The 19,931-nt window shown below is 42.1% G+C and overlaps 1 protein-coding gene and 1 long non-coding RNA gene across 18 annotated transcripts in view; one reads left to right on the top strand and one right to left on the bottom strand.

Annotated features, from left to right (window-relative positions):
* The window catches only part of LOC5515709 (triple functional domain protein), an 84,201-nt gene that overhangs the window by 17,879 nt on the left and 46,391 nt on the right, over positions 1-19,931 (bottom strand). For 16 of the 17 annotated variants that reach the window (XM_048724170.1, XM_032385464.2, XM_032385465.2 and 13 more), the window contains 22 exons: positions 19,304-19,423; positions 18,803-18,994; positions 18,054-18,266; positions 16,824-16,985; positions 16,196-16,330; positions 14,325-14,516; positions 13,056-13,195; positions 11,506-11,572; positions 10,819-10,925; positions 9,732-9,801; positions 8,503-8,595; positions 7,981-8,073; positions 7,624-7,665; positions 7,250-7,327; positions 7,089-7,124; positions 6,810-6,956; positions 5,970-6,071; positions 5,538-5,625; positions 4,869-4,950; positions 4,737-4,800; positions 1,687-1,945; positions 151-283 (listed from right to left, as the gene is read on the bottom strand). In XM_048724170.1, coding sequence (XP_048580127.1) covers positions 151-283; positions 1,687-1,945; positions 4,737-4,800; positions 4,869-4,950; positions 5,538-5,625; positions 5,970-6,071; positions 6,810-6,956; positions 7,089-7,124; positions 7,250-7,327; positions 7,624-7,665; positions 7,981-8,073; positions 8,503-8,595; positions 9,732-9,801; positions 10,819-10,925; positions 11,506-11,572; positions 13,056-13,195; positions 14,325-14,516; positions 16,196-16,330; positions 16,824-16,985; positions 18,054-18,266; positions 18,803-18,994; positions 19,304-19,423 — 2,615 coding nt within the window. The remainder of the gene's footprint in view (positions 1-150; positions 284-1,686; positions 1,946-4,736; positions 4,801-4,868; positions 4,951-5,537; positions 5,626-5,969; positions 6,072-6,809; positions 6,957-7,088; positions 7,125-7,249; positions 7,328-7,623; positions 7,666-7,980; positions 8,074-8,502; positions 8,596-9,731; positions 9,802-10,818; positions 10,926-11,505; positions 11,573-13,055; positions 13,196-14,324; positions 14,517-16,195; positions 16,331-16,823; positions 16,986-18,053; positions 18,267-18,802; positions 18,995-19,303; positions 19,424-19,931) is intronic. The other variant, XM_032385459.2, reaches the window with a different exon arrangement.
* Positions 1,945-4,598, top strand: LOC116620017. Its single transcript, XR_004296967.2, has 2 exons — positions 1,945-2,077; positions 2,716-4,598. It is a non-coding gene; the product is annotated as an uncharacterized LOC116620017 (long non-coding RNA).

Genomic DNA, 19,931 nt, shown 5'->3' with positions numbered 1-19,931 from the left:
CTTACTCACAGGTGCCCTTAGTACAATTTTCCACTAACAACAGAGACTTCCCGAGTCTTCCAGTGACAATTTTTAGCCACTACACGACATTGAAAATTCCTCGTCCAGCACTTCATTTTCTTTGATTATAAACTTGTTTAAATTACTCACCGAAGAGACCCAAACTGGGTGTTGCTTTTTGAGCGCCGGCGTACAGGGGGAGATGAGCCCCCATTTCCATTTGGCGGAGGAGTTGAGTACCAAGAGGTGGTGGGACTCTCAGTAGACGATATCGACACGGAATCTGGAATAGAAAACAAATTTGATAAACGTTTAGACACATCACAAGATGCAGCTTAACAGAGTTCTCACCTGGATTAAAATGGAGAACTATAACAGAGTCGCAAAATATAATAACATTAGCTCTAATCAATTTTTTTTTATCAAAGAGGATGGTTTTGCGTGACATAATAACGTCGCGTGACAAACTATAAATAAAAGCTTCAACAACCTCGTCCCCAGGGGTTTCTGGGTGAGACTACATATTGAGGTTGACGCTTAATAAAAGCAGTCACACTGTTTTTTTTTTCACCATCTCATCTTTCCATAACTCATCAATGTATTTAGTATCGAAATAATGCCTTTAATCGACAAGATCTCCTTTACAGGCTACAAGGAGAAAGAGACGGAAGCAGTACGCAAAAGAAAACATTCAGACTGTCTAGAAATGACTGATCAGATAACACACTGCAATAACACAGTTATCAAACAATAAACGTCGTCGGTAGCAAGGTTTCAGATTCTGATCTTTATTCAAGGGGAAACGAGCGAAAAGGAATTTATTTCCGAAGGGCAAGCAGTCGTCTGTTGTAGGACTACAGAGAAAAGGTCACGAGGAATTTTTTTAATGTCACATTTTCCAGCTTTGCAGGACATTTTCCATTTGTAAGTCCCTGCGAATAAGTCTAACAGTTATTAAAGGTTGCAAATAGGTCGAATCTTCTATAGTCCGAGCCTCGTGACAATAATAAATAACCCCACTTACGGTTGTGTCAAGAAAACTATTAACATGTACAATAACCCTGCTTTAACATGACGGGTTTCACGCTCTCCTAGACTCGCTAGCATTTACCCAAGTAAAAATGATAATAATCAAATAACACTTTGTTTGAATAACGAAGTTAGCTAACGGGTCTGGGGAACAGCAGTGTTTTAGTGTCCGCCACAAGGCAGCAAATCAAGGCTCAATTCACTGTTCACACGCGACTTATTGAATTTTCATCATGGCGGCGCGAGAAAACTAAAAAGCAAACAGACTTGTTGATCTTCTGTTCGCGAACAGTTACTTGATATTATGCCGGAGTCATGCGATGAGTGAATGATGGATTGAGTCGTACCGAGACATACCGAGATATCGGAAGGTTCCCTCCAAACGCTGTAGATCGCTCAGACTTTCACTAAGCTCCACGAAAACACAACAGCAGAAAAGCCTGCGAGCTCTCACTGAAAACATAGTCTAGCATTCCGCGCGCTTGTTGATAACTGATGTTCGTGGGTTCAATGACACCCAAGCAACCAATAAAGCAAAGGAACGATCGCACTGCGCGATAAACACGATCGCGAGAATGTTCTGTCCTACACCATAAAACCAAGCAAAGCTCTGTTGATAGGGCAATCACTAATAGCTAACTTGTGAGTAATAAGTACCTTCGCTGGAGGAGTGCGAGATGTCGGAGTGTCTCTTCTTACGGTTATCCTCGGGTCGTCTGAGCGTGGCGTATGGCACCCAGCCCTCAGCTGGCACCGTCCCGTCGCTATTCAGGATTCTAACTCTCCACCTCGTGCTGCCATGACTCTTGACAAGCACCTCCACGAACTGTCCTTTCCGTAGAGAGATCTCCTCCTCTGTAGCGGCACGGTAGTTCTCCGCAACAAGCCAAATGTTATCCTGAGAGAGCTCAAGAACCTTGTAGGAGAAAGAACACAATTCAGTTGGGCTGACATGGTAAAATGTTGGCGAGAGCGGAGAGAACATTGCGAAGTCGAGTGATGATCTCCTCCACCTCCTTTTCTTAGCTTAGTTATGGACCACTGTCCGGTAAGTAAAAAAGAGGAGGGCTAGAGTCTACCGCGCATCGTAAACAGAGTTAACTCTATTTAGTGCTGCGTTTGTAAAGGTTTAGCTGAACTTCTCAATGCGGGGTAAGAGGGTTGAGTTGATAAGTGCAAATCTGCTGCAAACCAGACTCGTGCTCACACTCAACGCTAGCTAATCATTAACCTGTTAAAAACCACTACTTCCCTGCGCATGCACTACTCTGTGATGGGTGATGGGAGGTCGCAGGAGGTGTTTACCGGGAAATACTCGGATATTTTTCCTGCTGGAAATTTTTTGCGGCCAATTCGGTTTTTCAATTTCTTGACGTCCGTCGTGACTTTGAAACGAAGTTAGCTCATTTAATTTTTTTCGTTCCGTTACCGACCCTTCAGATCATCGGCCCCTATATCTTTTTAAAGCAGAAGCATTCGGGCAAATTAGAGTTAACAAGTTATATAAGTAAAATTCAGGCCTCAATATAAAGCTTGAAATAAAGTTAACGTCGATTTTCTCAACTAAGTTAACGCGCGTAGGGAATTTCTACTGATAAAATTCGGTCTTGATCTCACCTCTGTGAAATGTTAATAAACAAAGTCACGAGAAGGTACTAACTTGGATCATCATATGTACCTATCTAGCGCACCTTGGCGGTGGAACAAGGAATAACTAGTCCACACAAAGGTGCACCTAGCGAACATCTAAGATAATTAAGGGGACTTGCGCCTGGTTTAGAGACATCCGTATTGATTCCCGCAAGATATGGTCTAGAAAGACTCACGCAATCAGCAGACATTATTTCGGTTCATATTTGCATTTGATATGAGCAAAGGGGAAAATGTCCTTGTCTGGAAAGAAAACCTCAAGTTGACTTCTTCGACAGCAAGAGCAGAGGGCGAGGTGGATTAAGGGATTTGTACTTTGAGTCGGATGAGCCGTGCAGCAAACGGTTATCGTGAACAGGGTCAGCGAGTTAATACTTCACTGTCGGCCTGTAAGCGGAAATCCAATCTAGTAATCAAAATCCTACTGCTGTTTTTGCGTTTCGAACATCCGAAAGGAATCACAGTAAATGTAGGTTAACACAATAGTGTCAATGAAAGAGTAGCGACTCGGCGCACTGGATCGCGAATACTTACCTTTGGCCCTGGTATGCTGACAGGCACGAGTGTGTACGATCCGCGTTCAAAAATAAATGGCAAACTTAGTAAGCGCTGTCTCACAGATGGCGGTGGTGGTTCCATAACGCCACTAAGAGCTCATATTTACGTCGTCAGAATGTGGCCTTTATAAACGCAGTCTAACTGAATGTATGGCTGAACTAAAGATTGGAAATCTCCGCGAGGTAGACCATTCCTTACGTGCCGACTACAAGACTATAATTTATGATCTGCGCAGTGTATGGTTGGCGAGGCATACACCGGATGTGACATAAGGGTTGGTCACGCCTCGAGTATGAGAGAGCGGAAGTAAGATAGGGCGAGTAAAAATACAGTAGAAAACTTTGTGCGCTTCGCTAACTTAACCTTGGGTTATTTAGAGGAAGCTGAATAAAGCTTCAAACAGCTGGAGAAAAAAGTACGAAAGTAAGGGTTGTCAAAAATTAACTGTGGCAACCTCCTGACTATTGATACGTCACGGAATCGTGAGTTTAATGTACGGGTTTCCGGTGCGTAAATGTTCCTTCTCAAAACACATTAGAAATTCAAGAACAACAGAGAAACTAATGGTCCCTTCTCAAGTACAAGAACGGGCGCTAACACGACAACACTTAGACAACAAACAAGGAACTGAAGGAGAAGTGCTAAAGCCATGGGGGATCGAGTGTTCCCTTCCACACGAAAAAAAAAATAAAATAAATAAACCCAGAATCGGTAATCGGATAAAACCAGCAATGACTTCTGATAAAAAAGATAAACGTACAAAACCCAGATCGGAGGCACTCGGTTAGACTGATTTGCTTTGAGTTCCTAAAGGTGCTAAAAATAGAAAGTTCATGGGAAGATATTAAGAGGCGTCTCCGATTATTGCGTCACATCGTATCCTATAGCACCCCAGGATGGAGATATAACTACTGTGAATGCACTAGAGTGTGCAACCATCGGGTTACCCTGGTTTCAGAGCCTCGAACGTCTCTCTATTTTGGCCACTGAATAGAGAGACGCTCGAGGCTCTGGGACCAGGGTACCATGGGGTGTAACACGGGATGGAACTGTTACAGTGATTGATGGACATGACGCTGATCCGCGGATAATTCCCGAGGGTGCAGAAGACTGCTATTAATTACTGTTATCGACTTACAGGATATCAAATACGATTCCGAGAGGTCGAAACCGCCAATGGGTAACCTTCAGACCAGACTGCATAACTTGCGTTTTTAGGGGAAGCAATACTCAAGCGCTTAGGTTTCAAATAACGAAAATATAATAACAAAAATGTCACTGCACACAAGGATGCTTTTGTCGTATGCTTAGTAACGTTCAATACGTGCTCCAAATAAAAACACGGCGCAGCTTGAAGCCTATATGTTGTCATGTCATTCACGCTCGAATGGCGCATAGTACGCATAGAGCATAGTACAGGCTACTCAGCCCCTTCGCAACTATTTCACAACACAGGAAACCCAAAACAACTCTAATAAATTTACAAAGTCTCCCCTTACCTTTCCTCCTTCAGGGACGTCGTAGTCGCCGGATACACTGTCGTCTTCGATAACGCCGCTTTCCCTGTATTAAAAAGGGCAATGTACTTAGTCATGTGATAAGGAAATAAAATAGATACGTAGCCGACTCACCGGTCAGCGGCCTTCTCCTCGCGGCTCTTGACTGATGATGTCGTGTTGACGGAGTTTGTGGAGCCACTCATCATGGAGTTGCCTAAAAACACGCATGGGTAGAATGAGGCATACCGCTGACATACAGAAATAGAGCACTACAAGAACTAACTGCACAACGTTACGAAAGAAAACAATAATGGGGGTGGGGATGGGGGGGGGGGGGGGGCATCGGGAGTTGTACCAAAGAATATTAGACTCCAAAGTGTTCAATAGACCGTTTTCACGATGTTGCGCGCACATCCAAACTGCAACAAATGTGCGGGCCACAGCTGATCCAAAATGCGGACGGAATAGAATTCGACTCCAAAACTCCGCGAAAGAAGCACTGTAAGCATTTCTATAGCTTTGTCTGTAATCTCCACTTCGTACGACATTTTATATCAGCTGTGGCCCGCCAATCTGTGGCCCGCCAGTCTGTGGCATTTTTTATGCGTGCGCAACATCGTGAAAACGGTCTATTAGAAATTATTCATGAGGTTTCCGTCCTATGATATTAACCCGATTTATAAGAACCTATTCCGCCTTATCTTGAAAATTCTAGGTTTTTATACGCGGGTGTTGGCTGTATACCGACAGCAGTTCTTACGGTTGCAAATCTCGATAAAAGTATAAGAGTATTTAACTTACTTCGCTCCTTAAGAATACCAAACTGGAATTGCTGGATAAGTTCCCGGAGTTCTTTTACCCAGAGTTGCTTCACCTCGATGTTTGCAGCCTACAAGATACAAGTCAAGTCAAGAACGAGTAATAAACGACCCTCACCCTCCCACCCTCCGGATGGAACAGAACTAATCCAACATAGTACTAAGTTGCTAAGCAGGGTCAGCGATATATGACAGATAAACACTTGTCTGCTTTTATTTGACCGTATTCTCGCAAATGTCTTGTCTCAAACATTGGAAATCCTGTGGCGAGGGGAACTAAACTCTGCTGAATAACACCAAGTCAATTTCGAAAAGGGACGAGTCAATTCCGAATGGAAAGGAATCACTTCCGAATAGAAACGAGTTACTCCCAAATGAAAACTATCTACCCCCGAGTCCTGCCAAGTCGCTTTACCTTAATGACTCTTTTATCTTCAGACTGCGGTGGTTTGCCTGTCCACACAGCGAACTTACAGGGGTCTTCAGCAATGTGCTCAGTAACCCCAAGCTCAGAGGTCTGGGTAGAGAAATAGCAGAGCCACTAAGTCACGCAGACATGGGGGGGGGGGATGAGAGGGGGGTTATCAGGAAACGGGCACAAATGATGATGCACATGCGCCTCTTTGTACTTACTCTTAAACGAAGGTTTGAATGTGTTGGATAAGGCAAGCGAAAACATATAAGCGCAAGGATGGAGCTGAATTAATAATGGAACCGGCGTTCAAAATCACGCGCACGCACGCAACTAGCACATGACTTTACGAACTTTACACCTGGCAGCCTGACTTGTCGGTGCTTCAGCGAAGTGATAAGTCTAGAGATCTTAATCTCTTTAAAAAGCGGCCTTAAAAAGGTAAGAGAGTAAGGGGTCACCAACGTATTAGCTGAAATATCGGCGCTGTCAAGGATAGAGAAGAAAAGAGGCTTGAGATGGTAAGGAGACAAGAAGAAAGGTAATTCTTGCCACCATACTATCATCAGCCCAGGAAAATGAGTATACTTACGTAAGTCAATGCAAAATAACAGTCATTTCGCGCGGATACATTCTTTTAAAAACTCATAACGTGCCCTGTGTTGTCCTTCCTTGCGTCTGTTCTAGCAGCGAGATAGCTCCTTTATGGTCTTACTTTGAGTTTGTAATCGTAGCTAGATAGCTCCATAATGGTCTTACCTCAACTTTATACTTGTAGAGGTAACTATTTGATGGTCTTACCTTAAGTTTGTACTTCTAGAGGTAGCTCATTGATGGTCTTACCTTAAGTTTGTACTTGTAGAGGTAGCTGACTTTGCCGTCATTATCCTTCGTCTCTTTACTGAAAACCAGCGCTTGCTCAAACAAGAACACGTGGCGATCTTTGCCTTTACGACGCAACAGCTTCGGGTCGAACACCGTAAATGCATCCTGGTGATAAATGTAGGACATGTAAGTGGTTATGGCACTCAGTATATGCTTTTTTTTTAAGCTTTTTCTTTTTCTTTTTTATCTTCTTTAGATGGTTGCGGTGGGGCTAACTCGGGATAGCTTTGCTCTTACCTGGAGGATTATCCTGCCAAGGTGATCAAGGTTTTCCTGTCGAAGAATGAATCAGCAGTTATGCGCCTGTCAACAATATGCTACAGGAAATGCTAACTTTAAAATGCTAACTTTAATGCTAACTATAAATTAGTTCAAGACTACCCTTTAATGAGACGTACCTCCAGCCCATGTAACATGTTGACATACATGGCATCATTAGCACGCCTTGGGACGCTCAACATCACATCGAGGCCAGCCTGTAAAAAACATACAGAAACAATCGTCTTTGGAATTTAGATATATTTTGTTAGATTTCCAGTCAAAAAGACTTTTACCAACGATCCAGGCGCGTACCCAGGATTGGCTAAGGGGGTGTTAGATTAGGTTAAAGATTCCTCCAGGGGGGGGGGGGGGGTGTGCGCGCGCACCCTGCACACCCACCTGTGTACACGCCTACGATCGTACTAAAAGTTGAAGAGGATTGTATAAATAAGGCGCGAAAACTTATTCACAGATCAAATACTCATGGGATGTAGGTGGAAGGATGGATTACCTGAAGACTATTTTCAGATCCTTCGCAACACGTCAGTAAGTCCTATAAACAAACAAGACATACTTACAAACACATCTTTTCAGACCCATTAAAACACCCTGACCCAGCGCAAAGATAAATAGATTCAGGAGTAAGCGAATACCCCTTGTAGAATGTGATTTGAAAATTACATTGACTGAATAACATGAAAGACGAATTAACAAATTGTACTATATCACACTAAAATGTACACGCAGTTTCATTTCATTTATTCCAATCGTAAAAAAGCGAAACCAGCTACAAGAAACTTTCCGTTGCATTTTTTATGTCCACAGTAAGTTTCCTGGGGACTGATAAACGAAAACGCAGTGAGTGTACCTTGAGTAGAAGCTGGTACTTGGTGATCCTCTGGACCGGCTTGATGAGATAGGCGGAGATAGACAGGCCATGGCCATAAGAGGCTTGTAAGTCCTGGAAAATTTAATTTACGGAATTACACGATATGTCATGGTCATAGTCAACTAAGGAACCCGCCTTATGATTCAGAAAAAAATATCAACCTAGTTACACCTCATTAGGGCTATGCATCTTTGGTTCTAAAGATAAAAGCCCCACTGCATGACAAAAACACAAATCCTGCACATCATTTACCGTGAACAAAAAATCCTGCTCAACATGAACAAATCAGCGGGCTAAAATACATTTTAAATCAAATACATTTTAGCCCGCTCAAAAGTCTGCTTGCTTTTTTGAATGGAAATTGCTGCGCTAGGCTTAAATGAATCCACAAAAACAAAAACCACGAACTTCAACTATATTGTTATAATACCTTCCCAAAAGATACCGTGACAGGCTACGGATAAACTGAATTGTCCATGACTGGGTGCAACTTCTACTCACCGAGAAGAAATTTCCACCATGTTCTATGAGTAGTGAGTTGGAGAATGGCTTGTTCTTGCAGTAGGATACGTAGAAGCGCACAAACGTCTCGCCCTATGCACACAAAGGCGAAGTTAGTCACAGAAAGTACTCGATGAACAGAGATACAAAAAGAGTAGACATACAATGGCGCGAGGTGCGGCTACAGCTACATCACAGAGAGAAACATTTTATGCTTGGTGCCGTACATCTACTTATTCGTTTGCCTTGGTAATATACGATGTTTATGCTTAGCACTGTACGCCTGAAAGCTGCATTACCCGACGGTGTAATTCAGGGTAAGACTAAAGGGATCTTTCGCGTAAATATAGCATGACTCATGGTCACGCAACAGCGGTAAGAGTTGTTCGACAGTGCATTGTGTTGAACGCATCGGTAGGGGAGCCAAACTGTCAGCATATGAATGAAACGATTGCAAAATTATTAATGCCAATTTCAAAATGCCAATTATTCCAAGTGCTATAAATTGTGATATATGAAGATAAGATATTTAGTTTTGATGCGATAACGTCCAAGGGTAAAGTCAAGAGATATGTCACTTAATTAGCGAGACAAATTTTAATAAACATTACGCTAGCGAAATATGAACACAGTACACGCTCCGTGGTTTGGGGAAAATAGATCTTGTACGAGATATTCGTCCAAGAGATCCAAGATCCAAGAATGAGATAGCACCCTGGGAAACCTAGGATTTTTCAGTCTTACCGTTCCTCTCACGTTTCGTGAGTGAAACCAAGATTTTAAGAAAGCTTGGCGGCTAGGTAAACACTGCACATATAATTTTTTAAAATCTGCCGGGGAGTGGTTACGTGGAATAGATTCTTCTAACCGTTCGTCCGTCTAAATAGGCATTCAGGCATGTTATTAACATAACGAACCGTCTATTTTACAAGAATACTGCCTAGTAACCAGCTGTCTAACTGACAAAGATAGAAGTAATCGGAGTAGAATTGATCTTCTTTATCTTTATGGATTTGGTTGCTAGAATAAAGGCCTTATTAGCGCCTTGAAAAAAGGCTTTACAAGCTGTAATCTCATAGGGATTAACTAAAAACAATGCCCTTGAGTGGGCAAAAACAAAGAACTGATGAGGCAGACAAACTAATCCAGTGCAAAATAATTATTGCCAACATTCCAAATGTTTTCATGTTATGAAATAGACAAAAGAAATAACAGAAGACAAGTCTTACCCATTCAATAAAAGCTTCGCCTACGTCTTCTGGGTGCGTTTCGTATTTCTCCATTTCTTGCAAAAATGTGCTGTGGAGGAAAGTATTTACACTTGTGAACAGAGGCAAGGGATTCACATGCTTTGGGCGAGAGGGAGGTTAATTTCGCCAACAGACGCAAGTAGTTCCATTGACAACAGACGCATGGCCAAATCCTATGGGGGGATGTAGTAGAGGAAAATAGATATATTCTGTCAATCGAAGCTTTTTGTTCATTTGATAACTGATGTCATGTGAAATTCTATGGCGGATTTGGTCCAGAAATAAAAATTAATTTGCCAAAGGACGCGAATTGTTAATTTGATCTCCGACACAGCTTAATGCTTTTGGAAATGGGGTAGAAAAAGGGTAAAAAATATGTCAATATAAGGGAGTGGTTCATTTGATAACTGATGCATAGGGAGAACTTTTCTGGGGAAAAAAGTTCATTTGACAACGGATGCATGACCAACTCCTTTTTGGGTTAAACCGTGTAATTGATTTGTCATGAGAAACGTTTCTGTTTTATTTTCCTGGAAGTGTTTAGATGGGGGCAAAGTACCTATCCACCTGCTGTGGGTTTAGCGGATTGCATTTCAGCAAACTGTCTGCTCTATAAGATGGCTCAGTGTCTAGTGATAGGGCGAATGACCGGTAATTGATAAGCGAACATTGCTTCAAGCCATGGCAGACAAAAGGTTAATTGCCACGTGGGATAACATAATAAACTCTCATCCGCTTCATTAGCAATGATTCGCGCTAGGTGGGGGGTCGGTGTTAAACATAAGCAAGTATTAATGACGATCAACAACATATAAAGTTAAAACTAGCTATGAATATTTTCAAGCAAATATCTTCAATAGAGTAACAGACTTTATTTCTGGATGGTTATTTTTATGTTTTCTTGCAAATACACCGTTGTAATTAAAATATAAACAATAACAAAGGATTAGTTGATTGGTTTTAACGAAGAAAGAGAAGCTGCAACATCTTTTTCATTCCAAACCACTTACTTGCTGTGAAATTTTTAGATATCTTGAATGTTGCCAAATATGTTTTAACCACTTACTTGCTGTGGAATTTATAGATATCTTGAATGTTGCCAAATATAATGCTCTCCTTGCCGACCAGGCCTGCAGGGACGTCTGGATTGTTCTCCATAGCACTCACGTAATTCTACAAATAGAAGCACAGACGACCATAAGCGCTGGAACGTAAGGCGGGAAACACCGCACAATAGCCACTTAGGGATATACGCAATGGCATACGCCGCTTGCTTGAGATTCGGACCTTGACACAGTAATGAGAGGGATTCAACCAGGAGTAAAAGGGGTAGTGTCGGAGATGGATAAGGATGCGACGGGGAAGGCAGGGGAATCCGACCCTCGCACGAGATTCGGACCTGGACACAGTAATAAGAGGAATTCAACCAGAAATTTAGGGGGTAGTGTCGGAGATGGCTGAGGATGTGATGGGAAAGGGAGGAATCTAGCCAGGAACTAAAGGTGTATTGTCGGTGACGGATGATAATTTGAGAAGGGAGGGGAGTGGGACTGTTGACACATCGCTAGATAGTGCGGTAGATGACAATTCCGCCAAATCTTAATTGCAATCATTTCAAATACACCCGGAACCATGTTCTTATGGATCTATTTTGAAGTGTTAGCGCGAGGTTAATTGCTCATTTCCGGAAGGCGGGAATAGCGGCAGAAGAATCAGATATCCAAGAATAGCATTCTAATATCACGGAACTCACCTCGATAACACACTTCAGGTCTCCCACGTAAGCTCTCTCCGTCTGTAACAACTCGTTCACGATAAACCTGAAGAGAGAAAAATAGGCACATCAATACAACTAATACTTAAAAAACACTCTTTCATAAGAACATCTGATGTGCCGTTGAGGCTGAGCCGTTCTTATTTTTGGAGCATTTTAAGGCTGAAAGGACGTTCTTAAATTATAGTGTATATAAAAATATAATAGCCACTGATACAACACATCAATATCAATAATATTTAAGGTTGTTTAAATGAACACAATTTTATTCTGAATTTTAAAACGCATCACACTAACAAAGCTATATTTTGTTACTATCTGAGCCTCGGCATAGTCTTAGCATGGTTTTAATTGCAGCCTGGACGTTGTTACAAAAAAAAAAAGTTTCTTATAAAACAGAAAGAGAGAACACTTGACCACAGGGCCGCGTGATTGCTCCGGCGAAGAACAGGAAGATCTAAAACGCGCTCTGATAAGAAAAACCGCAAAGACAAGACAGAGAGAACACGAAATTTTGATTATCTTTGACGTGAATGTGAACCACACAAAACGAAATAACCACAAGAACAATTAGCATACGCGGAAAGTGTGAAATACGCTGACACATAAACAAAAAAAAGAATAATACACCAACCACCTATCCAAAAATCCAGATTATAAAAATTACCGGGCCTTTACAATCGGTAAAGGGATGACCAGAAGGAAATATTCATAATGAACAGGATCTAAATGAATGGTCCAATTTTAGGCAAATTCTTTTTCTAAATCTGTGTTAATTAATGGGGAGTTCGTCTAAAGCGTCTGATTTGTTTAGCAGTGATCCTTCTGGAGGAGTCCGTTATTTTCACTTGTCGCCAGGGCTTCGATTCATAAACACACCAGTTATATCTTGCCGTGAAACTCTTTAACGCCACACTATGAAATTTGCGGTCAAGACTATCACACATTGCATGAATTTCAATTTTCTACGGACGCTGGTGTTTGCGCTTTCGGAGCATCACCTCGTTTCGGAAAGGAAATGTTGGAAAACGGAAACTGCAACGCCAACCAAGGCTATATTGTAAACTATGTTTATTAAAACGACTGAACGAAACAGACTTGACATTTGGATTTTGATGGTTATAATCCCATTGTGCCATGTGGTTGTTGGCTAAGAACAGGTTGAGAAAACTCGTAAAAACTTACCAGCTGAACCCCTTGTTTACGTTGCGCTCGCGGGCCAGGTTAAATGGTTATGATTGCTATCTGAGAATAGTGATATCAAAGCGAACAACGGCCCGACCGACAGAACAAAACCCGAACTACCCATTTGCATTCAAACGTCATGTACTTGAATGATAAAAAATGAGAGTGAACCCCTAACAGGTACAGTTTTGTGTTTATTATTTCTGATGCAATCGTCGAGAAGTTAGAAGATTAGCTAGAAGAAAGCGCGAGGTACGAGGCGGATAACACAGTAGAAAGCGATTCTTTCCCTTTCCTAATTTGTCTGATTGTTATTTAATGGGCTTACACACGCCTCAACTTACTCTTTACGCTTGGCAGAACGTCTCTTCTCCTCTGTCATCTCATGAATACCACTGTCCTTAGAGGTCTCCCTGAGTGCGAACGCCGGTTGATCCTGTGGCTCTGGCTGCAACGAGTGTAAACTCGGCCATTCGTTGTCATCCTGGTCGATAAGCAAAGACGAGAACAGTGAGAGTGTGCTGAAAGAGCTGAGGTGCGACAAGCGCGACCCGTAGCCCGTGTCCGCATCGTCCTCTTCGTCTTCCTCCGACTCAGAACTCCACCAAAGGTCCACCTCGTCCTCCTCCATCATACAATACGCCATGTTCTACACACAACTCCCGAGTTTTCCCAGAATTCGCACAGACATGCGTGCGAGTAGTATTCCCCGCTTCCCGCCCGAGAGTACTGCTGGCAGCGCTACTGATTTAGTCATGTGAGCCCACAAAGCACAAGCTATATGAATTAATGATGTGGTCCACCTGTGGTTTTTTATTGAGCTTTTTGCGCCAACCACGGCCTTGGTCAGGGACCCGAGACAAAGGCTGAATCAACGGCCGGCGCGAAGCTTTTGTAAAGCGACCAACAGAAATCAGATATGATTACGATAAGCGAACGAGCGACAGAAACAAACAGAGTATTAGTAATAGTCATAGGAGCGCGTTCAAACGAATCAAATTATTATCACAGACGCCTTTAAAACGATGTAAATCAAGCAAGTGTATTTGTGAAAAAGTGTGGATAATCGAAGCGCGTGCATGCTTGATCATATCGCCTTTGGGGCTAATTATCTGAGCATGTTTTTCGAGTCGCCGTCCAAGCGGCACTCGGCTCTTTGCGGCACTTCACACATGTGCTCAGTTTCGTCTCTTGACTTTGAACGGCAGTCACAACACTAACCACATGAACGAGTCAGTAAATCGCGCACTTTGTCCTAATACGCAAGTAAACACGACCTTTTCCAACAACAGAGTATCAACCGAACAAAACAGTGTTACTTTATATCATTTATTAACCCAAGGTCACAGTCATACAGCAGTCCTCTTAGCGTGTGCATGGGCGGTCTGAAGCACTGTCGTAAAAGAGGTTTGTAAAGAGCCATCTGTCGGTAAAACGTTATTTTCTGATAAGTAAAGTATAACTTCATATAATTTAATACGGTACCAAAGTCATAGCCATACAGTCAGTACTAAGTATAGGGGTCGAAAAGAAGATACCTGTGTGTAGACGTGTTATTTCCCGGTAAAGAGATGAGCTATCGGCAAGGATGTGCTGACCGCAAGTATTCTTACCTCCTGGTCGATTGTGGGGTAACCGAGCTTTGTTTCCAGACGCACGCGGTATTTGCTCATACGGCTGGAGAAATCCTTGTACCTCTTCTCTACCGCCGTCGCCCATTGCCTGATTCCATCACCATGGTGACACGACTTAGTGACCAGGCTCTCAGCCTGCTGAAGCATCGTGCGAACTTTATCGCGGATTTCCTGGACAAAAGAGAATTATTATAATTCTAACTCTAATGAAAGTTTTGGCGGGCTCTAATATATTAAAGCCCGCTGCTCTAAGCCAATGAGAGGGCGAAGGAATTGCAGCGAGCCAATCAGAAGGAAGCAGGAATTCCCGCAATTCATTCAAACCGCTCGTCGCATCGCTTGCCGTGTTTGGTTGTGTTTTGACAACTACCAAAAAACAAACAAGAAAACATGGCTGGACACGACTCACAATTTTCTCAGCTCGATGAAGAGGAGCTTAAAAAAATGGAAGAAGATTCTGTTCCCAAAAATACTAAAAAACAAACATCCTGGGCGATGAAAAAGTTCACCGAGTGGTGCATGTTGAATGTGATTTTCACAGTATCCGCTCCTCGGATCTTGGAGGCATTTTACGCCGTTTCTATGCCTTCCTTTTGCTTCTAGTGAAACCATTGAGATGGAAAACAGTAATGATTGCAAACAAGGCAGTTTATCTAGGGCAGGCGGGGAAGTGAATGTAAGTTTTTAATCATCGACCGAAACAAATACTTCTGCACAGGCTGTCATACCAAATTGTCACTTTTCCAATTGCACAATAAATTTTAATTCCTACAAGTGACATCCCATTAAACTTTCTATATTTTGAAACAGTTGTTTCGTTTACAAAAAGAACCTTAAACACGTGTATATTTAGCAACGTTTGTTAAGTGAATTGAAGCCGCATTTATTATGTTATAACAACTTTCAATGAATAAATATCACGCGAGTCATCCGCGTTTTCCGATCTTATTTTTGTTTTTGTTTTTGCGCTTAATGCTCGCCAAAGTTATAATAATAGTAATGTAGTTGATGTTCTTGGGCGTAAATATGTTTTGGGCCCTTCTCAGCGCTCATTTTTTTTTTTAAATGAGCTCGAGTCGGGCCCAAAACATATTTACGCCTGCGAACATCAACTAAATTGTTATATTATATCCGGTGTCACTCACCAATAACAAAGAGCGGCACTTTATTGGCTTTCGTAACATGACTGATTAAGTGAGATGACAAAAAGCTTGTGTAGCGAAGGATATTTAGGTATTCGTAGAAAAAATATACATATTGTTTATAAGAAAGGGCAGCTTATGGTTTAATCTTGGTAGGTTTGAGGATGCGTACTATTGGTTAGATGCCAAAGTTCACAGTTACGGTAAAAAGTAATCTTGAATTATTCAGTCTGTCGCTGAGATTGCACCGTTAGAGACACACTTATTTCATGTTCTTCCTTCTCCCATCGCCCTAGCTTTATGCTATCAACCAAGTTCGAAACATTGCTTTTGGATAGTTAGAAAACTCTGGACCCAAGCACGTGCGAAAAAAAAAATTTAATTAAAAAAAAAAAACAATTCAGATTTGCTCTTACGTAGTACATTTTAACGAACTAAATGCACTTGAATCACTCTAAACTTCAATCCAATTTGAGAAAAGAAAAATCATTTTCCAAAATGATGAGATATTTCTTTTTTTTGTTGGAATACTTTTATCCAATATTTTTGAAAAAAAAAACTGCATACGTAGGTAGGTGTAAAGAATGTGTACACACCAATGATTGATTGTGTTTACGGCATGCGTAGGTAAGTATAAAGAATGTGTACACACCAAGGACTGATTGTGTATACTGCATGCGTAGGTAAGTATAAAGAATGTGTACACACCAAGGACTGTACCTCGGCCGCTTCCTTAAACTCGTGGTGTTCTTTAAGGAACATACGAGTTTCAGCCTCAGTGTCGCCATCATTAGGGTGGGACGATAGATAGAACTCGCCATTCTCATGGATCCAGTCGAGTGCCTAAAAAAGGGAAAAGGGGTGAGTGTTAAAGGATATAACCAGCCCATCACAAGTCGATTTCTACAAGTTCTAAAGGTAGTATAGGATGGCCGTTCTTCAAGCTGTCGGTAATGTAGAATACGCTTTAATTGTGGTGTGGAAGTTTACTGTATGGTGTGTTTCAGATGAGCTGGTTTGCCGCTTGGGTGTCTGATAAGTTGCGATATTGTATAGTAAGGGTACCTGGTTTAGTTGTGAAAAGTATCTGGTTTAGCTGTAGTATGGTGTGGTATAGGTTGTCTAGTTGTGGTATGGTGTAGTATAGGATGTCTAGTTGTGGTATGGTGTAGAAAAGTGTATATAGTGGTGTAGTGTGTCTAGATGTTGTATGGTGCAGTAATGGGTGTCTGGAGTAGTTGTTGTATGGTGTAATATAGGGTGTCTAGTTTAAGTATGGTGTAGTATAAGGTGACAAGATATGTGGCTGTATGGTGTAAAAGTGGTGCCTACTTACCTCCTTAGCGCTGGTCTCAAGCTCAAGGTACTGGACGCAGTGCTCCGCCATGGTCTTGCGTACCCCCCACAGATCCATCACCACCTGCTCTTGCACCTTTAACACGTCCATCACATCCTTGACTTGCTGCTCGGCCCTGTCGTACGACCCGTCAACATGCACCTACAGAAGCACAGGACATATGGTCAGAAAACACAGCTTAACACACAATCACGAGCAGTCAATATACACGTATTTCAATAAAGGTTGTCAGTGCAAATGGCAAAGGACAATTGGCAAATGGCAGTTCTACGACCGAAAGTAACCATGCGTCTCGAAGAATATGGATAAATCAAAACAATTATCCATTAAAAGTAACTTGAAACTTGTAACTTTATTTATACACGGTAAAACAATCAGGGCTTAAAAATACTCTATATATACTATATAATCTAAACTATGATATTACAATGATTGCCTGCTTTCCATGAATGCCGTGTCAATCATACCAATGCTTGGCTTTAACATTGCTGGACTTTATTTAACAACTTTAATTTTACGAATAATTAGTAACCATAAGTCATTTACCATTTGCACTGACAACCTTTTGTGAAATAGGCGTATGATTAGATAACACATATGCGGGAAGGCACAGTTTAACACGAGCCTTCATTGCATGCTCAGAAGATACTGGCTCTTGAGTACAGATACAGATCTGGGCCGGGATAAAAAAATCTACACTGAAACATCGCACTGACGAGCTTGTGTGCTTGTGTTCAGGCAAAGGAGTTGATAAGGCCAGAGAATTAGGCAGGAATGCACAGGGGGTGGTACACGGAAACGCCTAAGATTTCACGCTGAAATACGTCGAGAAATCTCTCGCAGTTTGCGGTAAGAGTCTAATTTGAACGCAAACCGCAAAAACCGAAACGAGACAGGTCCCAGCTCCATACTCATTTTACAGAGATCACTTAACGATCGCAATGCAATTAATCCACATTGCTTGGTACAACAGAGTTTCTACACAAAACGCTACAGACAAACTCAATTAGCCACGTATTTTGACTTAAAGAAGGAAAAATTATGTTTGAGTTGGGCATAGGCTGTTTTGATAGGTCTCCACTTGAAAAAGGGCGCATTTGATTTTTGGCGTTTTTTTGGCGAACAACGCTAAGTAACCAGTAATTGCTGTTGAACCATCATGTCGCAAGTGCGAACAAGGCTTAACAACGTAATGCCTGTTTTCCGTACCTCTCGTGCTGTGATCATGTTAAGGTACGAGTCGGCCGTGTACTTGACCTCCGAGAAGCCGTGCACGATGGACTCCCGGTCGTCATCGTAACTCTGTACGATCGCCCTCATTGCCTCTAGTTTCTTGGTGGTTTCCGTCTCTATCAGCTTACTGCAAGGGTCGCCGTCTTCTGTCTTGTACTCACGCACAAGGCGGTCCATTAAGGAGCCCACCTAAGGGGAGCCGCAAATAACCATGTGAATATGTAGAAATGTTATCAAGGGGAACCTCAACGGCAACTGCGTTAGCTTTAATCTGGTTATCGTTCTTAGCGAGAGACCTCTATTTAAGAGAAATTATATTTTGAGACTTCGCGCAAACCATGTGAACATGTAGTTGAAATGTGAAATGTTATCAAGAGGAACCTCAAGGGCAACTGCGTTAGCTTTAATCTGGTTATCGTTCTTCGCGAGACACCTCTATTTAGAGAAACTTTATCTGGAGACTTCAGTAACAGTTTAAACGCGCAAAGAGGGCGCGCGATTTTGAGAGATCTGCGAGCTCACGCTCATGAATTCCAGGCCATACAATGCATTTTGGCTTCCGTTATTCAAAACCCTTAACTGTTTTCATTGGCCTACACTAAGATGGCTTCTAATCAGGCCATCTCATAGCATCGTGTAGACTAATCAGACGGTACAACCAAACTTTGCGTTTTTTAATACGATGCTACCCAGTCTGGTTATGGCACCACTAAGGTCGCCCTTACCGCTTCTCCAGCGTTGAAGAAGTTAAAAGACGCCGTGATGAGCACTTTTCTGTTCTCTGATCGCTCCATTAGATGCTGCCAGCGGTTCGTCATCGCATCAGCGCAGGCTCGTATCGTCTCCGGCTCAAAGTGTCCATCTTTGATGAGCTTCTCAGCGCGTTGCCGCACCTCCGTCGCGCTCTGACATGTTTTCTGCAAAGAACATAGAAGCAACATTAGGAGTGATTAGACACAAGCATTTCATTCACAATAGCGGATAGAAGCTGCCTGAATCAATTCCACACAATTTTTTGTTTTGTTACGGTAACAGTAAGTAGTATATGTTCAGCAATCAGCAGTTTTACAAAGGAACGTAAGACTCGGAGTCCCGAGTCTGATTAGGCAGGATTTCAGGAGGACAAATTTTCCCAGGAAGGAATGTAAAGAAAAGATGTGAACACTTAAAGGTGTGTATCATCTGATGTACCATCTTTTATAGCACGAAAGCAGGGGAAATCTTACCTCAATTGCACGTTGGAATTCGTCATGTTCTCTGAGTAACGCCTCGGCCTCCACTAGTGAGCTGCCGAGATCGGTACAAGCGTAAAGCATCGCCTCACCATTACGCACCCAGCCAACCACCTAGAATGGAGAAAACTTGATCAATAGTCGGACAAATATCGGACAAAATGCAGCCCAACAAACTAGAATGGAGAAACGCAAAAAAATGGGCAAATATCGGAAAAAACCCTTGCCAACCACCTAGAATGGAGAAACCAGAATCAATAATCGGACAAATATCGGATAAAACCCGCCCCACAAACAAAAATTGAGAAACCCGGGACAAGAATCTGAAAAATTAAGGCCAAAACCTAGTCCACGTTCTAGAGTAATCAAACCTATAATAGAAAAAATCTCGGACAAAACAATGACCACCACCAAGATTGCGGGCCAACAATTTCGGGATACAAATCAGGACAAAACGCTATTTTCTTCTCCAAACCAGTCGACGATCTGAATGAAATGAATAGGCGTTACTAACAGAAAACATTGTAACACAAAATTGAATATTGAAATATTGTGATTCTAACAAAATATCTAAAACCTTTCTCACCTAAAAGCGCGTGGTCATCCACAAAGTTACAGAGAC

Source organism: Nematostella vectensis, chromosome 2 (assembly GCF_932526225.1).
Source record: "Nematostella vectensis chromosome 2, jaNemVect1.1, whole genome shotgun sequence".
NCBI classification, from domain to species: Eukaryota; Metazoa; Cnidaria; class Anthozoa; order Actiniaria; family Edwardsiidae; genus Nematostella; species Nematostella vectensis.
This window is presented reverse-complemented; position numbering and strand designations above follow the sequence as displayed.